The sequence below is a fragment of the Pezoporus wallicus genome, unplaced genomic scaffold (assembly GCF_028554395.1).
Source record: "Pezoporus wallicus isolate ANWC-B61680 ecotype Strahan unplaced genomic scaffold, APGP_CSIRO_Pwel_v1 contig_3568, whole genome shotgun sequence".
Lineage (NCBI taxonomy): Eukaryota > Metazoa > Chordata > Aves > Psittaciformes > Psittacidae > Pezoporus > Pezoporus wallicus.
Genome location: NW_026637826.1, coordinates 584,684 through 601,591, shown reverse-complemented (window position 1 = coordinate 601,591; position 16,908 = coordinate 584,684). Strand labels below are relative to the sequence as shown.

The 16,908-nt window shown below is 43.1% G+C and overlaps 1 protein-coding gene and 1 long non-coding RNA gene across 10 annotated transcripts in view; one reads left to right on the top strand and one right to left on the bottom strand.

The window, feature by feature from the left end:
- Window positions 1-9,565, top strand: part of DOCK3 (dedicator of cytokinesis 3) — a 203,581-nt gene extending 194,016 nt beyond the window's left edge. For 5 of the 9 annotated variants that reach the window (XM_057407679.1, XM_057407684.1, XM_057407678.1 and 2 more), the window contains 5 exons: window positions 2,475-2,593; window positions 3,501-3,588; window positions 6,879-7,001; window positions 7,587-7,669; window positions 8,166-9,565. In XM_057407679.1, the coding sequence (XP_057263662.1) occupies window positions 2,475-2,593; window positions 3,501-3,588; window positions 6,879-7,001; window positions 7,587-7,669; window positions 8,166-8,672 (920 nt within the window). In that variant the 3' untranslated portion in view covers window positions 8,673-9,565. The remainder of the gene's footprint in view (window positions 1-2,474; window positions 2,594-3,500; window positions 3,589-6,878; window positions 7,002-7,586; window positions 7,670-8,165) is intronic. The other 4 variants (XM_057407682.1, XM_057407677.1, XM_057407683.1 and 1 more) reach the window with 2 other exon arrangements.
- On the bottom strand, window positions 9,166-10,372 carry LOC130598355 (uncharacterized). Its single transcript, XR_008971990.1, has 2 exons — window positions 10,119-10,372; window positions 9,166-9,996 (listed from the first exon to the last, which is right to left on the bottom strand). It is a non-coding gene; the product is annotated as an uncharacterized LOC130598355 (long non-coding RNA).
- Window positions 10,373-16,908: the final 6,536 nt, after the last annotated feature.

Below are 16,908 nucleotides of genomic sequence, written 5' to 3'. Positions count from 1 at the left end.
CTAAAAGCACTTCCCACTTGACACTAGATGACTCGCCTCTTAAAGCATTCCTACTCCTTCCTCAACACAGGCCCCTTTTCAAGGTGTAGGAAGAGTCCTGGTGTCTTACTCAGCACTTTGTAAGAACCCATGTGCTTACATTAAAAACTTCCTTCTTAAAGCAAAAAAAGTTATGATTTGGTGCAGGAGAGAACTGTTTTCATAACAGTAATGAAAATGATGCATCAGGAGAAGGGATTCATTGATTTTGGAGTTTAACTACATTGAGTTTCAGTTCTATTCCTTAGAACTGATACTTGTCACAATTAGATTAGCATTTTCATAATTAAAAAAGAAAAACTACCTCTGCTTCACATAGGTTTTTCTCTCATTAATAGTACATTCAGTGCAGCATGCATGCAGTGTACCAAGCTACAAGCTAAAAGGAATAAGCCCTGATACGTGCTGCAGTGTCTTATATGGCCACTGGCTGCTCTGGAAACTTTTAAAAGCTTTTTTGACTTTGTTTTTTAAGTCCAACAGTCTGTGAGAGGAGCCATGGTAGTTGTGCTCACTTTCTGGGCAAAGAAGCAGGCCTGATTATTAATAAAAGCTTCAGTTATAGCCACTCCTCTCGTGGCCCACAATTCAAAAGTATCAGTACTTCATTTTGGTTGCAGACTGGATACTTGGCATAATCTGTTACACTCCTATAGCTATAGTTATTTCAAATTTAGGGTACCAAACAGCAGAGCTGTTTTGTAAACTAGACTGCCACCTTACTTAGCACATACGGGATTTTTCAGGTCATGCAGAGCAAGGTCTGTGGAAACTATAATCCCATACAAACTGATGGCACATAAAGGTGGTTTGCATCTTAGATATAAAAGAACAAAGGATATCAAGATAAAAAGGAAAAGTTTACAGTGTAGGTTGTGCTGTGACATAGTTCTGGGCACACCTAAATGTTCAGCATCCTTACATTGGTCATGCAGAAACAGGACTATCTGTGATGTGTGAGTAAAAGAGACTCAGCATAAAGCGTTAACACTGTGTTTTCCAAGCTGATGTTGTATATAAGAGCAAATAATGTTGTCTAATTATGTTTCTGTTTTATGTCTGGGGAGAAAATGAGTTCGGAACTAGAATGCAGATAATCTGCGGCTGTTCATGTCGGAGTGGGGGTGTAGATTAATCTGGGATCTGCCACCCCTGATGGAATTGTTGCAATTGTAGGACCTTATCCTGCATTCTGCTGGACACATTGTTCCTTCCACTGTGTGCTGAGTATCAGTCCCCAAAACTGCATGTTTGCTTTTGCTGGGGTAAAAGCTGCATTAACCAGCACCAATGCCTTTGCTCATACGTTGGAGTGCTGCGCAGGTAATGCGTGTGGTTGTGGAAAGTTTGCAAAGCAGGCATGTATTCCCAACAGCTGGCATGGCTCTGTAATGCGCTGTGTGCTGCCATCTGTTAAGTGCGTGTCTGTGACGCAATGAAATTAGCAGTGCAAATTAAAGCTCGCTCCAGCAGCTTCAGAACATCAATTCCTGCCTAATACTGTGCATCCCAAGGGATGCATGTATCAGTAATATCAGAATTCAGGAAGTCACTAATGAGAATCATTCTCTTGGGAAAAATCCATTGTCAGCTGTTGCATATCAGAAGGCATATTGTTACATGACACTTACCTTGAAGGACGCAAGTCCCAGGTAATTCCACATGCCAGGAAGCTTACATTAAATACCCCAACATTTTAAATGGCAACTATACAGATAACTAAGAGTTAAGTCAAGTATATTCCTACTAGCTAACTCTAAGCACTGGTAAACGTCCTGCTGTCATAAAATGGCTCAGATACCAACATGCTCAGCAGTACTCAAATGTTACCCAGCAGCATTGTAAGCAAAGCGCCACCCACATTTATAGACAATTCTGTTTACTGCTGGGTTTTGTTTTGCTGTAACAAAGAGGAAGCTGGCCAAGGTATCACCACCTAAATGGTAACACCTCAGACTATCTCTACGAGAACTGAGGAATGAAGTAGCTTCCTGTAACTTCCTGCATCTACAGCTTTTATCCCTTTCTCCCACATTCAGTCCTAAAATGCACAATTTTATGGAGTTCTGTAACTCTGCAACACTTTATGGAGCAAGGGAGTATTAGGCATTGTACAGCAGCTGATTCCACACAGGTGCCCACTTTTTTTTTTGTCACTTAAGAGGAAACACTTTCCAACAGACAGCTAGGGACACATGCATCTTATACCCTTCATGTGGTATGTCTTTAGTTGTATATAACAAGCCAGTTGTTACCTCATCCTCGTGCTATGCACCCCACCAACAGTTAGCTGCTTAGTGGGCTCAGCACCATGTTTTCTTGAGTCCTGTAAGATCATCCGTGTGAACAAAGTGCAAGGAGGAGTAGATCCCTGGGCATGCGGAGACCTGGCTGTTGTTTGTCACGTGTACGTGATTGCTCTCACTTGTTTACAGGCTCTCCCTCTCTACCAGATAAGTACCGCCACTCTCGGGAGATGATGATGTTGCTGCCAGCCCATCGGGACCGACCCAGCAGCGCCATGTATCCCGCAGCTATTATGGAAAACGGACAGGTAGCAGATCTCATTTCTGTCAGTTCAACCCCTGAAACTGTGACTTTTACTCTCTCTGACCACCTTAAAGCTTCCCTTTTTATTTCTGGAAAGCACACCACCTAGCTTAGGATCATTTTGCAGAGGCAATGCAACTTTTCATCCCCTAGAGCCGCACCCTTTTGTAGTCAAGTGCTACAAATTGTAATGACTGAAAACTGCAAATACATCCTGTGAAAATGGACTCTTCTTACTTCCCAACTTTATCCTGTGAGCCCTGATCTACTGCAGGTAGTCACACCATTTTATTGATTAATTTTTCTAGAACCATGGCCATCCTTTGCAGTCTAGCCTCAAAGTTGATTCTGAATAGCTTTATCCTGGTTTCCAGAGGCTGAAATAATATGCTGATATAAGGTTTCCAAACAGTCTGTGCCTGTATCTACTACTTTCTCTGGACAAGCTGAAAAATTAAAAAGTGCCTGCATGTAAGCATTTTAACTTAGCCCTGGCGTGCACTTTTGAAGGGAATCACTTCAGTTCATATCAGAGAACTCCCTCACAGCATGCAAACCTCAGAGCATGCACACTCAGTTCTTTCAAATGATACCAAAGCAAAAGGTGAGCTCCATAAGGGCACATAATGCATTCGAGCTAATAATGGGCACGAGACCAGGCCAAACCTAGTTTGAAGTAACCCCTCCAGAGAAAACAAGCGTCATGGCACATGGGTCCTCGGCACTGTTACACTCTCTAGATGCACTAGTGTTGCACTGCAGTACCTGCTAAGGTAGACACAGCCTAAGGCTCCCATGAATATTTTAGTTAAGAAACTTTGTTTAAAAGAAGCCTCAGGGTTCTGCACAGCTGGGCTGTAACTGGTTTCCTTTTTATTTTACTTTTCTTTGCTAACTTTGTTCTCCCTTAGCCTCCAAACTTCCAGCGCGCCTTGATCCAACAGATGATTGGACCATGCAAACCGTGCAGTGATCCCAACCTGTCTGTGGCTGAGAAAGGTACTCTTTGTCCTAGTTGGCATGCATGCTTTCTAAAATACTATTCCTCTGTTCACGCTACAGCAAGTAATGAATGGGCTTTTGCATCTCCTGGCAGAGTGCGTTCTTTCACATTGTTTTAATTAACAGTTTAATTAACTGGGCCTTCTGCCAACCTCTGGTCATTTCAGATCATTCACACAAGGGTGGAGTTGCACAAACCTCTTTATTTCAGAAAGCTTGTTACTGAAACAAATCCTGCAGCCTTTCTCCAGCAAAACTTCCAAAGCAGCACATGAGAAGCTGTCTGCAAGAAGAGTGCAAGATTTGGACTGTACTTTAAAATCATGAGAGATACTGCTTTTTTAAATACGCATTTATTTTCCCAAATATTAACATCTCCTGGAATGCCTTTCTGGGGTAGTTTTATGTGTATTGAAGTTTATTATTAGGAATGTAAACTTTCTTATCTCATTGCTTTGAAAAAAACAGGCAGAGCCCCCGCAGAGAAAGAAATGTGAAAGAAGACGAAGAGTTGGTTTGTTTGGGGCCAGAGAAAAAGAGGAAGCTTGTGAAAGGGGTGGCATGGACAAAGTGATAGGCTCAAAAAAAATTACCTAAAAAGCAGAAAAGAGCAAAAATTCCTGAGTCAAAATCTGAGGCCAGAAGGCTGCCCCAGCAGGCAACAGTCTCATGTATTGCTGGGAAAAATGGTACCTTACAAGGTCTCTAAGGCCAGGAAAAACCATCGCAACTCTCTAGTCTGACCTACAGAATGCACTCCTCCATGAGACTTTTATCAGTAGTTTGGTTTCAGTGACTGTGCCTGAGCTGAATTGAAAGAAAAATTGAAAACAAAAATCCAAATTTTATTTTAGGATTTCTAAAAACTCAGCATCCACAACTTCACCGGTGTCACAGCCTTATGGAGCAGTCCAGCCTGAAGCCAAGAGCCAGCCTACAGTTCTGACGAAATGGCAGAACGATGGCTTGATGACAATAATAAATGATGACAACAGAGTTCAGAGTAGGGGGTTAGGGGTGAAGAGCTCCATCTTAGCTCAAGTGTTAGTTTGAACTGAACATACAACAGAAATCTTTTTACTGGACAGGAGAAAGATCTAGAAAAGGAAGTAAGTATTTATTAGCTCTCTGGGAAGAATACTTAAATTTGTATTTGTGGGCAATCCTATGCAAGAGTGTAGTATACAGTGCAAAAAGAAGGGGATCAAAGGCAGAATCCCCTCCAGAAGCCCAAAGAAACCATGAAAGACACCAGTGATGTTCAGTAAGTGTTCGTAGGGAACGGTGTGATGGGAATCCCAGCTCTTCAGCCAGGTTGGTAGCATCAATGCAGCTACAGGCATCATCATTCTAAGTCAGGATGCCATGTGTCTTGGGTTTTGTTAACAGTCATTCCCTGTGAATTCACCCACCCCCTTCCTTGCCATGTCAGAAGCTCAGCTCACTAATTCTCACTGACAGCAGGGTGACATCAGTCGCCTGGAGCAGAATGGTTCAAATGCAGCTTCCCTACTAATTAAACTCAGCCACTGAACAGTTATGGAGAGAGAGATGGGCTAGGACAGAGCACTGGGAGCTCCCTGCTTAGGTTCCTCCATGAAGCATTTTGGATAAAACACTGGTTTTAACAGGCAGCAGTCACTCTCCAACAGCACCTAACCTTAGGATTTCCAGCACTCCTAAATAGGACTAAAAAGGGTATGAATGAGGGAATACTGGGAAAGTATAAATGGATTATGCACTGGGGTGCCAGGTTCTCTTCTTCACATTCTTCTTCTGCATCTCAGTGTTCAAAAAACCAAAACAAAAGCCAAGCACACCACTCACTTCACAGGCCAAGCCACTGAGGTTTTGTTCTGCCCTTTTCACTTGCTGCTGGTAAACTGCAGGGGGTTGTTATGCATCTTGTCCCTCTGTTTTAGCTGACACCTAATGGAGTAGTGCAGAGGAGAGCACTCTGGCATGTGTACAGGGTGCTCAGAAAATTCACCTGAAGCCACATTACTTGTCTTGAGATGTAGCCCTTGGTTTGAACCTGTTCTCTGTCAAGATTCTTACTGTCTTCTTTGTGTGCCTTTCTCAGTTTGAGGGTCTCTCTTTAAAAACATTTACTTTATGGGGTTTCTTCTGTCTTATGAAGCTGTCACTTTGCAATCTTTTTTGCTGTAGGGAGTTTTAGGTCTCAGGCAGCCTGTGTTCATGTCAACTCATGAACTAAGGAGAAAAAAATAACACCAAAGCAACCTTTCAGAGTCATTTTAGAAAAGAAACACGCCAAAACATGGCTGCAGGGATTTTAATTAAGGAGAAATCTTCTTCAACTGTCAAATTCCCTGTTCATTTCTCGAGGCTTCCATTTTCCAAATGGAAGATGGAAACAGCTGTTCTTATCTCAGTTTTCTTTGGTAGGCCTCACTGAGTTATTTTGTTTTCCTTTTTTCTTTGCTAATCTGAAGAACTCATTTATTGTTTTTAAATACACATAACCATTATTGCCTGTCTGTCTTCTCAGAACTAATTAGGTCTTGCAGTGTGTTTGGAAGAAAGGAAGGTGCATTTTAATGTTTAAAGTTGACAGAATTCTCAAGATCTTGAAAACTGTTCATGTTAGAAGCAGCTTTTATTTCTGTAAAAAAAACGGACTCACAAAAATCATACTCAGTATCTGTTGCATGAGCAAAGCCTTCCTCTCTCTATACTTCCTGATTAACAAAGACATGATCTCTTCAGGTGACTAATACGAGGAGTCTGAACTGCTGTCTCTCTTGAACTCTGATCAAAATTCTTGATCAACTCTGTAGCTTAGTAAATCAGGGCTTTAAAGTCATGATTTCTTTCATAACAACAGACTGAGGTGTGACTTCCCTCATGTCCTTTATTCAGTGTTCACTTAGCCACTGTAGTGTAGCAACAGGCCTTCCTGTGTTTCATGTGGGTTCTGCCACATGTTCCTTTCTGCTTTGTCAGTGGTTTGCAAGAAAAAAAAACCCTAGCAGGCTTCTACTGCTCTTCAGACCTGAGAGAAATGAGCCAAGGGGTCATGGCAGGGAGATGGGCAGACTAACACTACAATCATCTAACTCTTGCTTCCTTAACTAAGCAACCTATAAACTTACTTAACAGACTGTAGACTAGACAATGTCTTTGTATGCTTTCAGTCCTCCTGTTCAAGTCCCTACGATCTGTCTCTCTACTGCTGACGAGCCCACTGGAAAGCCAGTCCCTTCTGGCCAGCCCCACAACCCCCCTGTTATATTTCCCAAGTTAAATCTGTTTCAATCCTTCAGCTGTGCCAGCAGCGCCCAGTAGCTGGAGCCTAGACAGCGGAACCAGAGAGACCCTGCCATTCCTGTCTGCCCACGTTGGGAGCATCTTGGCCCTACCAGTGCCTCCCCGAAGCCTGCCCCATGGTAAGGAAATGCCCAGTAGGCCTGCTGCATAAATCCTGTGGAGAGAAATCTACACCATCTGAAAGCTGACCGTAGCCTTTTTCCCCCCCCACCACATGAAAACGAATCAGAAACAAAAACCCAAAGTCTTTCCTGGTCTGCTCTGTTTGCACTGGACAAAGTTTTCAGTTCTTTTTCTCAAAATCTTCAAATCTGTTGCAGTCCGCACGGTAATAATGGACTAGTGTATCTTTTCGCAGTAGAATTAGGTGTGTGAGTGTGAAACTTGGCCTGGCTTCGTGACCATATTTAGTAGTAATTTAAGGTTACAAAGCTATTAAATGAAACCTCAAAAGTTCATTGTTTTATGAGCCTGTTGCCTTGCCATGAGATCCTTGATAACAGGGGTGGGTGGAAATATCACCGTGCTTCTCGTTAGCATTTTGTGTATGACAGATGCACTCTACAATACTTGTCAGAAAGGAAACTCTAGGTTGGAGTTACCAGCATTTGGAGCTGTAACCTGGCATTACAGAGCCTAAACCCCAGCTCTTTGGCTGCAGTGGGGCACATCAGTCTGCATTTCTGATCCTTGTCTCATTCCAGGACACTACTCACTGCACTTTGATGCCTTCCATCACCAGCTCAGTGATGCTCCTCCGGCACTGCCTGCACGAACGTTGCGCAAGGTAAAAAGCAGGAAAGCAGAGAGGGGTGTAGAGGAAAAATAACAAACTCCTGAAGGAGTCCCCCTATTCTGCCCCCTCCAAGCAGCTTTTGAATACAGAAACATTGTTTTTAACATGCTAGTAACTTACATATAAGAAAATCCACTGAAAGCTCATGACCTATTCCAGAGTTGAATTCTATAGAAATAACTTACACATGTTCTAGGCTCTTTCACTTTCCTTCTTTGCATCATATACCGTGACGCAGGCACCCCGGTTTTCTCCTCAACTACTGTTTAACAGCTCTGGTGGCGGTAAATGCACTTGTCTGCCCACAAGAGGTAATTTCATACAAGTCAGGGGAGGGCACATGTAATGCAATCAATCATCACTGACATTCTGAACACAAACAGAACTGCACCATTGTTAACATCACTGTCAAAAGCTGCAATGTGGAACAAGGTGCATCACTGCCTCCTTTTGTCAATTGTAACCTGGTTTTGTTTTTCTCCGGCAGTCCCCACTTCATCCTATCCCTGCATCACCCACCAGTCCGCAGTCTGGTCTAGATGGAAGTAACTCCACTTTATCCGGTAGTGCCAGCAGTGGTGTTTCTTCCTTGAGTGAAAGCAATTTTGGACATTCTTCTGAACCACCTCCTCGCACAGACACCATGGATTCTGTCCCCAGCCAGGCCTGGAACACTGATGAAGATCTAGAGACACCCTACCTCCCTGTCAGGTACAGTCTCTCTGAGCCTGATGTCCTAGAGTCACTCAAGTCCCAGCCATGCCGAAGCCACTCTGCTCCAACTGGAGTCATTCCTCAGGACACCATGGACCCTCCTGCTCTACCCCCCAAACCTTACCACTCCCGGCTGCCAAACATGGAGAACGAGGAGGGGATGATCATTGAAGATGATGACAAACACCGCCCACTGCATCGTAAAGTGTCCCAACCAGTGAGTGGTGGAAAGGAAGAGCAGGCCAGGGTAGCATGGGAGCATGGCATCAGCGAGCAGTAGGGACAACTCCTGGTAAGCAGCCTGCATCATCATTCCAGGTCTGACTACAAAGCAGAGAGAGGAGGACTCGGAGAACAGCAAACCAATTTTCTACTGCCGCAAGTTTATGTCTGGAGCCCCAGAGCAATCGGGCCAGCATGGGAGGTTGCTGCTTTCCTTTTTAATTTGTTTTTACACCTTTCCATTATGTTTTTTAACTTTCTGTGCAGTGGACAGTTTACTCCTTCTGCAGTTTCTTAACCACATCGTATGGCAGATGAGCCATAGAGACTGGTAGAAGCTGAAAAATATACTTTCAAGCAGAGGGGGAAAAAAGGGGGAATGTGGCAAGTTGATTTTGAAACTGCTTTCCTCCTGGTTCTGAGACGCACACAAGTAGAAGCAGTTGCACTAGGGACCTATTTCTTTGCTGTACAGAAGTGAAAGCTCATTGCTGAAATCAGGGATTCTATGAACTGTCAGGCTGGAAGGTGCATGAGCTGCAGGCTGTGGAAAGATAGAAATTCTAAGAAGAAATTGGCTCTTTTGAGAGCAGGATTGTACATATCTGTGCAGTGATCTCCCTGCGTTGGTTCATAGGTGCTGAGGCAATCTAACCAGTGCTGATGCACTGATTTCCAAGATACCATTTCCAACAAACTCTGCCTCCTTTGTTTTTTTATGTACTGTTTGATTTCTTAAATTTGGCTTTCACTGGCTAAACCAACCTGCTTTCTCATTGGAACCATGTGCTATTCATCTGTGCTACAGAATGAGAGGGGGTTAGTAGCCATTGGAGCTGCAACCTAATTGTAGGCCTTTCCCGTGCCCAGCTTTGGGCAGGCTGTTGACACCAGCATTTCTATTCCAGTTAAAAAAATAAAAAAAAAAAAATAAAGAAAAACACAACCAAATTGAGTTTCTTATGCCACAAGCTGGTTGATTGACCCAGCCAGGAAAGTTAAGGTGGCTTACATGCATCACATCCAACAATCCTTGCCTCAGGGCTGAACATCACAGTTCTCACCAACTTCCATCCCCCAGGAGCTGAGATTTATTCCCTGTTATCATAATGTCCTCGGTCCCCCCAAAAACCTCACTGCAGCTGGTGTGCAGAAAGAATCTCCATCCCTCAGAGTAGACAGAGAACACCAACATTCAAGAACTGCCCAGTATATAGTGTACACCCTAGAGTCAGGGATCTTAAAGGCAACCTGTAAAGAAGAAATGTTGCTTTCCTCTTTTGCTTCTTTAGAACATATAAAGAAGCTTTAAGAGCTTCTTCTCTATTCTGGAAGGTCGATTTCTTTTGTCCTCAGGCAGCAATACAGCCTTCCCCCAACCCCTCCATCACCACCTTTGTTTTTAAGAGCTTCTTCTTTTTAAGATTCTTCTTTACTAGCTTCTTCTCTATTCTAGAAGGTTGATTTCTTTTGTCCTCAGGCAGCAATACAGCCTTCCCCGAACCCTTCCATCACCGCCTTTGTTTTTATTGACAGATTCCGGAACAAACCCAAGAAACAGAGCTATGCAGAGGTGAAGACAGTACAAGCCTATGAACACCAAACAAGCCTTTTAATCAGTATTTGCTTAGTTCAAGTACATGACAAACCAGGAAAAAATTCTGTGGGTAACAGAACCAAGGTCTGTTCTTTGAAAAGAACACCAAGAAATCTTTTCATTCCTGTTTTCCTAAATTTTTTCAAGAAACTTTAATTGAGAGTATCAAATACTTATTTAGATAAGCAACGTTCCTTCCCCTGACCATGCCCATCTCAGCCTTCCTTAGAACCCCCTTCACCACCGACTCCAAAGCATGCTCCAGAGGATGCGAACCTACCACCCTCTTTCTTACCACTGAAAAATCTGAAGCAAATTCAGGTCAGAGACTTACCTCCACTATAGAAATTAGTGTCAGAAACAGGAATAGCACTCAATTTTTATACTGAATTCTTGCCCTAACCACAGAGTTTCTCATGCCACAAACAGCATAAAGAAGCAAAAAAGGATTATTATAAATCTTTTACAGGTCACCTTTAGCACTACCTCTAAATACAGGACTGGGCAGAGTACATTGCTTCTGAACTCTCCTAAAGATGGTCTGTTTGTACAAAGCCTGGACTCGGCGGTTGTATGAAGGGGATTTTAAGAGGATTTGTTTATTTTCTTTCTCAAGCTCTAGCCCATGCCAAACTACTAAGTTATGAATTTGTTTCTTAAATGGCCTGTTTGGCTGGAACAAAGTCTCTCTTGCTTCCTCTATTTTGTTACTAACACAGGCTGCTTGTAATCATTATATCCTTCACAATTAAGACAACAATAATAAAACCTGGCCTATAGTGGGTGTTTCATCTCCACCAGGAAGGAGTTTTTCAATGCTAGGAGAGTCCTAACCATTAAAGAACCAAGCTGGATCTCTGATATAGAACACATGTGAAAACTCAACTCAAAATCATGTTTTTGGTGAAGGTAAGTCAAGATAATTCCTCAGAAGTGAGTGAAATATGTTCATATATGCTATTCTCCAGTCTGACTGAGACTCTTCAAGTGAAGGTTTCAAGAGAACTAAGTATTCAATTCCATCTCCCCTGCCCCTAATGGTTTTTTTTGGGTTTGTTTGTTTGGTTTTTGTTATTGTTTGGCAGGAAGATTAACAGCAGTAAATGTAGTGACTTACTGAGCTTCCTTATTGCAAAAACCCAGCAGGTCTTGCAGATAAAACCAAGAATGCAACTAACATGGGACTAAGTCCCAGTCAGCTGGAAAACCTGCCCACTAGAGCTCTAATCAGTCTCCCAAAACATACCATCCTGCTCTGATGAAAGACATAGTACTACAGCAGTGAGTCCATTTTGGGAGTCTGACATTACTATGTATTTGTAAGGGTTTGAAGATCAATCAGATCATGTATATAAATGCCTTGTTAATGGCAGTGCCACACAGAGAAGGACAGAATAAATCGCTGAATTTACCAAATTTAAGCTTCTGTGGAGTTAAATTTCTGTTACTGTTCTGGTATCTACCATGTGTTCTGTCTCCCTTTTCAGTGCTTGCCTTAAAGGGGACAGAAGATAGAAAGACTTAATTAAGATTTTGGGAATGTCGGAACTAATACTTCTTGGAACTAATACTTCTCTGTAGGGTGAGGTGTCTTACAGCATAGTACAACTCCAACACCAAGCTCAGTTCTGGAGTAGGAGGAAGCAACAGCAGCTGTTGCACTTGCCCAGCAGGACTGAAGATTCCTTGTATAAACCACAGCAACAGGATGTTTTGAACAGGACCTTGTCATTCTATATCTAACTGTAATTCAAACTTAATATGTACTTGCCTTCATTGGGTTTTCTTTGCGTAACAAAATAGCATGTGTACTCCTGAGAAAATTGGTGGAATTCTGCTACAAATCTCTCACTGGCCCCATCTGAAACAAAAATGAGAAGGAACTACAGTAGTAGAAGAAAAGCAATTAAAACAATTTCTCTGAATCCTACAGTTTTTCTCCAGTGGTTGGGTCGGGTTTATTACTATGTGCAAGACCAAGATTCTTTTCCTCCTTTTGGTTTTTAGCTTACTTACCCTTTCTTAGGTAAGGGATATTGCATATCCCTTCTGTGGGAGAATCAGCCAAAACTGGGGAGGCTGGAGAGAGCAAGAGCCTTTGGGAAACAAATTACGTGATATTTAAAATTTCCTCTGATCATGCTTCTTTGTAAATACCCCCATTTGAATGCTGTGTATTTGTACAGGAAATTGAGCAAAAAATGTATAGATTGTGATGTCTGACTGGTATTCTGCCCTGTAAATGTGTTTTTAACCTCTGGCATTCTGTGCTTATTTAAAAAAAGGCAAAGACCTCTAACCACTTCTCTTTTGTGTATTCATGTTTAAAATAAAATGAAAACAGCTATCTTATCTATAATGGAAATCCAATTTAAAAGGAAACAAAATAATTTGTACAAGTGTCCTAAAGGTACTTCATTGTATATATTGTGATAGCATGTTTCCAGAACCAACAAATAAGTGGTGTGAATTTTAGATGTAAATATCTACCATTTGTTTTGGGTTTCTTTCCCTTACCCATTCACTCGACTGCTGTGATGTGGAATTAAAGATTAATACCTGACATTAAAACGGTAGAGCTGTATGTTCATTGTTGTCCTCCAGCTAGGGTTATCCTCAGGCTAAACCCTCAGGTTCACAAGGAATGTGGGAACAGCCATCGCTTCCCATTTTTGTGTCAGTGAGGAAAATGGGGGTGGCCAAAAGGGCCTTGTGGCTGTTAAGCGTTGTGAGGAAACAGCTTCCACATTATTCTCTTAGCTGACAGTATACTATTCTATTTAATATCAACTTCTTAAAGCAAGCACCAGGCACATCCACCAGCCTGTCCAGTCAGGTGGATTTACGTTTACACCTGGAACAGCTGGAGACACAGCCTCGAAGCAATACTTTCAGAGATGAGCTGAATCAGCGATTAGCTCTCCTGTATGTAAGTCAATGCACAGGTCGTTACTTGATGAGTGACACATCACTTCTTTTATTGCAATAGCAAGACATTTTGGGAGTGATGTAATTTCTCAATCTTAGGTATTTAAATACCAATCATTTTAACAGAATAGGTGAGGAAGAATAGTAATCATACACACAGAAACACAGCTTTTGGGAATTAAAGGCCACAGTGACTTCCACACACAGGTAACCTCAAAGATGTGCATTTTCTTCTGTTACCACTAATTAAGCATGTCAAGGAACATGAGACAGAAAAAGTAAGCTCTCCCATCCTGTCTTGAGGAACCAATTAAAAAAACCCAAAACTTGCCCCAAAAGACATTTAGCAGTAAGATCTAGTAACAGCTGCCCACAGGGTGTACACAAACTGCCAGACCACCCTTGTCATTAAGTCCATGCCACATACAAATAATATAATGAGAAGAGAAAAACTGTAACAAAGTACTTCAAAGCGCATCTAAAGTACCAAAGTGTGGCTTAGCTAAAGTGTTCCCCTGACACCTGAAAAACAGCTGTATAAATCAGATCCAAGCGCAGGAATCGAAAACTTTATTTGGCACAACAAAAGATACGTGAAGCCTTCAGTTTTAAACAAGAGTGAAGAAAAAATATCTACTTTCTGTTAAAACCAGAATCTTTTTCAGTGCAAGTCAAATACTTAAATAAATTATTAATTTATTTATTAAAATAAAATTGAACCACTAAGTGACAGGTGAGGTCAAGGATATCATGGGGGCGGGCTAGGGTGCCTGTGATTCAGCCCTGTACCCAATGTGGAGTATTTTCACAGCCCAGTGGAACCCGAGTGATTTCCATAACGTTGAGGACATGACATGAAGGGTAAGGAATGAAAGATTGACTGAGGCTGGGAGGGAACCTGCTTGAGATCTCTAGAACATCCAATTCAAAGCAAAGTCATACCAGGTTGCTCACAGTTTTATCCAAATGGGTTTATGGCATGACTCAAGCCCAGCTGGTAACTCAGAACCATGCTACCACTCACTCACCATCCCCCCACTTTCTCCCCCCTGCTCCTGGAGGGATGGGGAAGAGAACTGAAAGACTGTAAACCCCACGGGTTGAGTTAACAGTCCAGTAACTAAAGTACAATGCAATACAAAACTACTGCTGCTACCACCAATAATAATGATAAGGGAAATAACACGGGGAGAAAATATAAAGCTAAAAAAGGAAAAAAAAAAACTAACAAACCAACAACAACAAACACAAGTGATGCACAACACAACTGCTCACCACCTGCTGACCAACACCCAGCCTGACCCAAGCAGCCATATGCCCTGCAGGGTGACTCCCCCCAGTTAATATACTGGGCATGATGTGCTGTGGTATGGAATACCTCTTTGGCTAGTTTGGGTAAGGTGTCCTGTCTCTGCTCCCTCCTGGCTTCCCGTGCCCCTCCTCACCGGCAGAATGCATGAGACTGAAGTCCTTGATCGGACTAAGCATTATTTAGCAACAACTAAAACACTGGTGTGTTACCAGACTAAACTTGAAAACACAGCACTGCACCAGACACATACTAAGGAGAAAAATTACTGTTACATCTGAGCCCAGGACATTATGAAAAACTTCCATCCCCGGCAGTACACACACCTTGGGAAACAGCTTCCCATGTCCGAGTCACATTATAGCCAAAGCTTCTCTTTCTACTGAGCCTGACCCCAATGTTTGAGGCCACTGCCTCATACGGTGCTCCTGTCTTGCACCATAGTGTCATGGAAACCTCACCATAGGCAGTACAAATCTGTTACATCCTCCCTGCAAAGCCCTCCATCGTCTAGGCTGAACAAGCCCAGCTCCATCAGCCTCTGCTAAGAGGAGAAGTGCTCCAACCCAAACCATCTCCATGGCCCTACACTGAATTTCTGTCACTTGCCAATGTATCCCTGGCATTGTGGAGCACCAAAACCCAGACAAGTAGTGTGGATATGGTGTAACAAGAGGTGAGCAGGATATAATGATTTCCCCTAGCTGTGCTCCTGCTCATACAGCCTGTCGTGGTTTAAACCCAGTCAGGCAACTTGCTCACTCACTCCCAGTAAGTGGTGCCGAGCTGACAACAATCGAGGGCTGCCGCCCCCCCCCACCGGGGCTCTCCCCTTCCCCGCTCCTGGAGGAACGGGGAGGAGGATCAAAAGAGTGCAACTCCCACAGGTTGAGACAAGAACAATCCAGCAACCAATGTACAACACAAATCACCACCGCTACCACCAACGACAACAACAACAAGGAAAAATAACAAGGGAAGAGAATACGATACCACCGGCCAAGAAACGAGTCCCACCCAGAACCCCTTGTCCTTCTGGGTAACTCCCAGTTACCCCCCCACCCCGGGCATGACGTGCTGTGGTATGGAATACCTCCCTGGCTAGCCCGGGTCAGGCACCCCATCTCTGCTTCCTCACAGCGTCCCCTCCTCCCTGGCAGAGCATGAGCCTCACAAAGTCCTTGGTCAGGGTAAACATCACTTAGCAACAACCGAAAACATCGGCTTCACCAACACTGTTCCCAGGCTGGAAGTCAAAACACAGCACTGCACCAGCTAACACAAAGGAAAAACATGACTGCTACTGCTGAACCCAGGACACAGCCCAAGATGCTGCTGGCCTTAAAGATGTTGATATTTTGCCTAGAGTAACCCAAGGAACACCAGAGCCTCCCACAGAGCTGCTCCCCACGTAGGCAATCCCTGGTCTTGGTCTATGGCTTTTGTCTGCTGTAGGGGAAAGACTCTGTGTACTTCCTGATTGGATATCATGAGGTTCCTATTGGCCAATGCTTCCAGCCAGTCTAGGTAACTTGGCATGGCAGCCCTGCCCTCCGATGTAGTGTCTTCTCTGCTATAAATCTTACGAAAAACATGTAACATGAGACATATTACATGTCATCTATAAATGTTATGAAAAACAATCACCTTCTCATCTCCTCCAGGTCATTTAAAAAAACACATTAAACAGGGTAGGCTGCAGGACAGAGCCCGGCTGCCCGACAGAGCCCGGCTGCAGGACAACTGCTTCCTGGGCTCCTGTCTCGCACCACTAATGTCTGAAGCCAGGGAGACACTGGTCAGACTGAAATCTGAACACCACGTTCAAACACCTCTCCTTAGCTAAATTAAAAAAATACTTCATCACAGTTTTAATCTATGACTTGTGCAACTCAGTATGAACCACAGAATCATAGAATCAACCAGGCTGGAAAAGACCTTTAAGATCATCAAGTCCAAGCTTACTCACCCAGCACTGCCAAGTCCTCCACTAAACCATGTCACTAAGCACCTAATCTACAAGAAACACTACCTTACAGCTCTCCTTTCAGTCGGCTATCGTTATCAAGCTGATAAAACGAAGATTCAGCCCCCTACGCCTCTACATAAATATGTCTCTATTTGTAGGCTCTTAACAAATCACAGACACACAGCCAATATTCAGAAGGATATATACACACACACTACCTAGGCCAGTGCCAAGAGGCCCTAACTGCAGGCGTTCTCCTTACTATTATAATTCACATACTGCTTCTCCCTTCTCACGGGCCTTAATATCAATCTTACATAAATCAAAACAAAATTTGGAATAGTAGTAGTTCCACTACACTCCAGCTTCTATTCAGCATTTGTTCACAGCAATAATGTGTTGCATTTTTCCACCAAACTAACAACATGGTTTCACCTCCACCCTGAAAAAGCACACACTGTCCTCACAGTCTAACCCCTGAAGCTGAACCC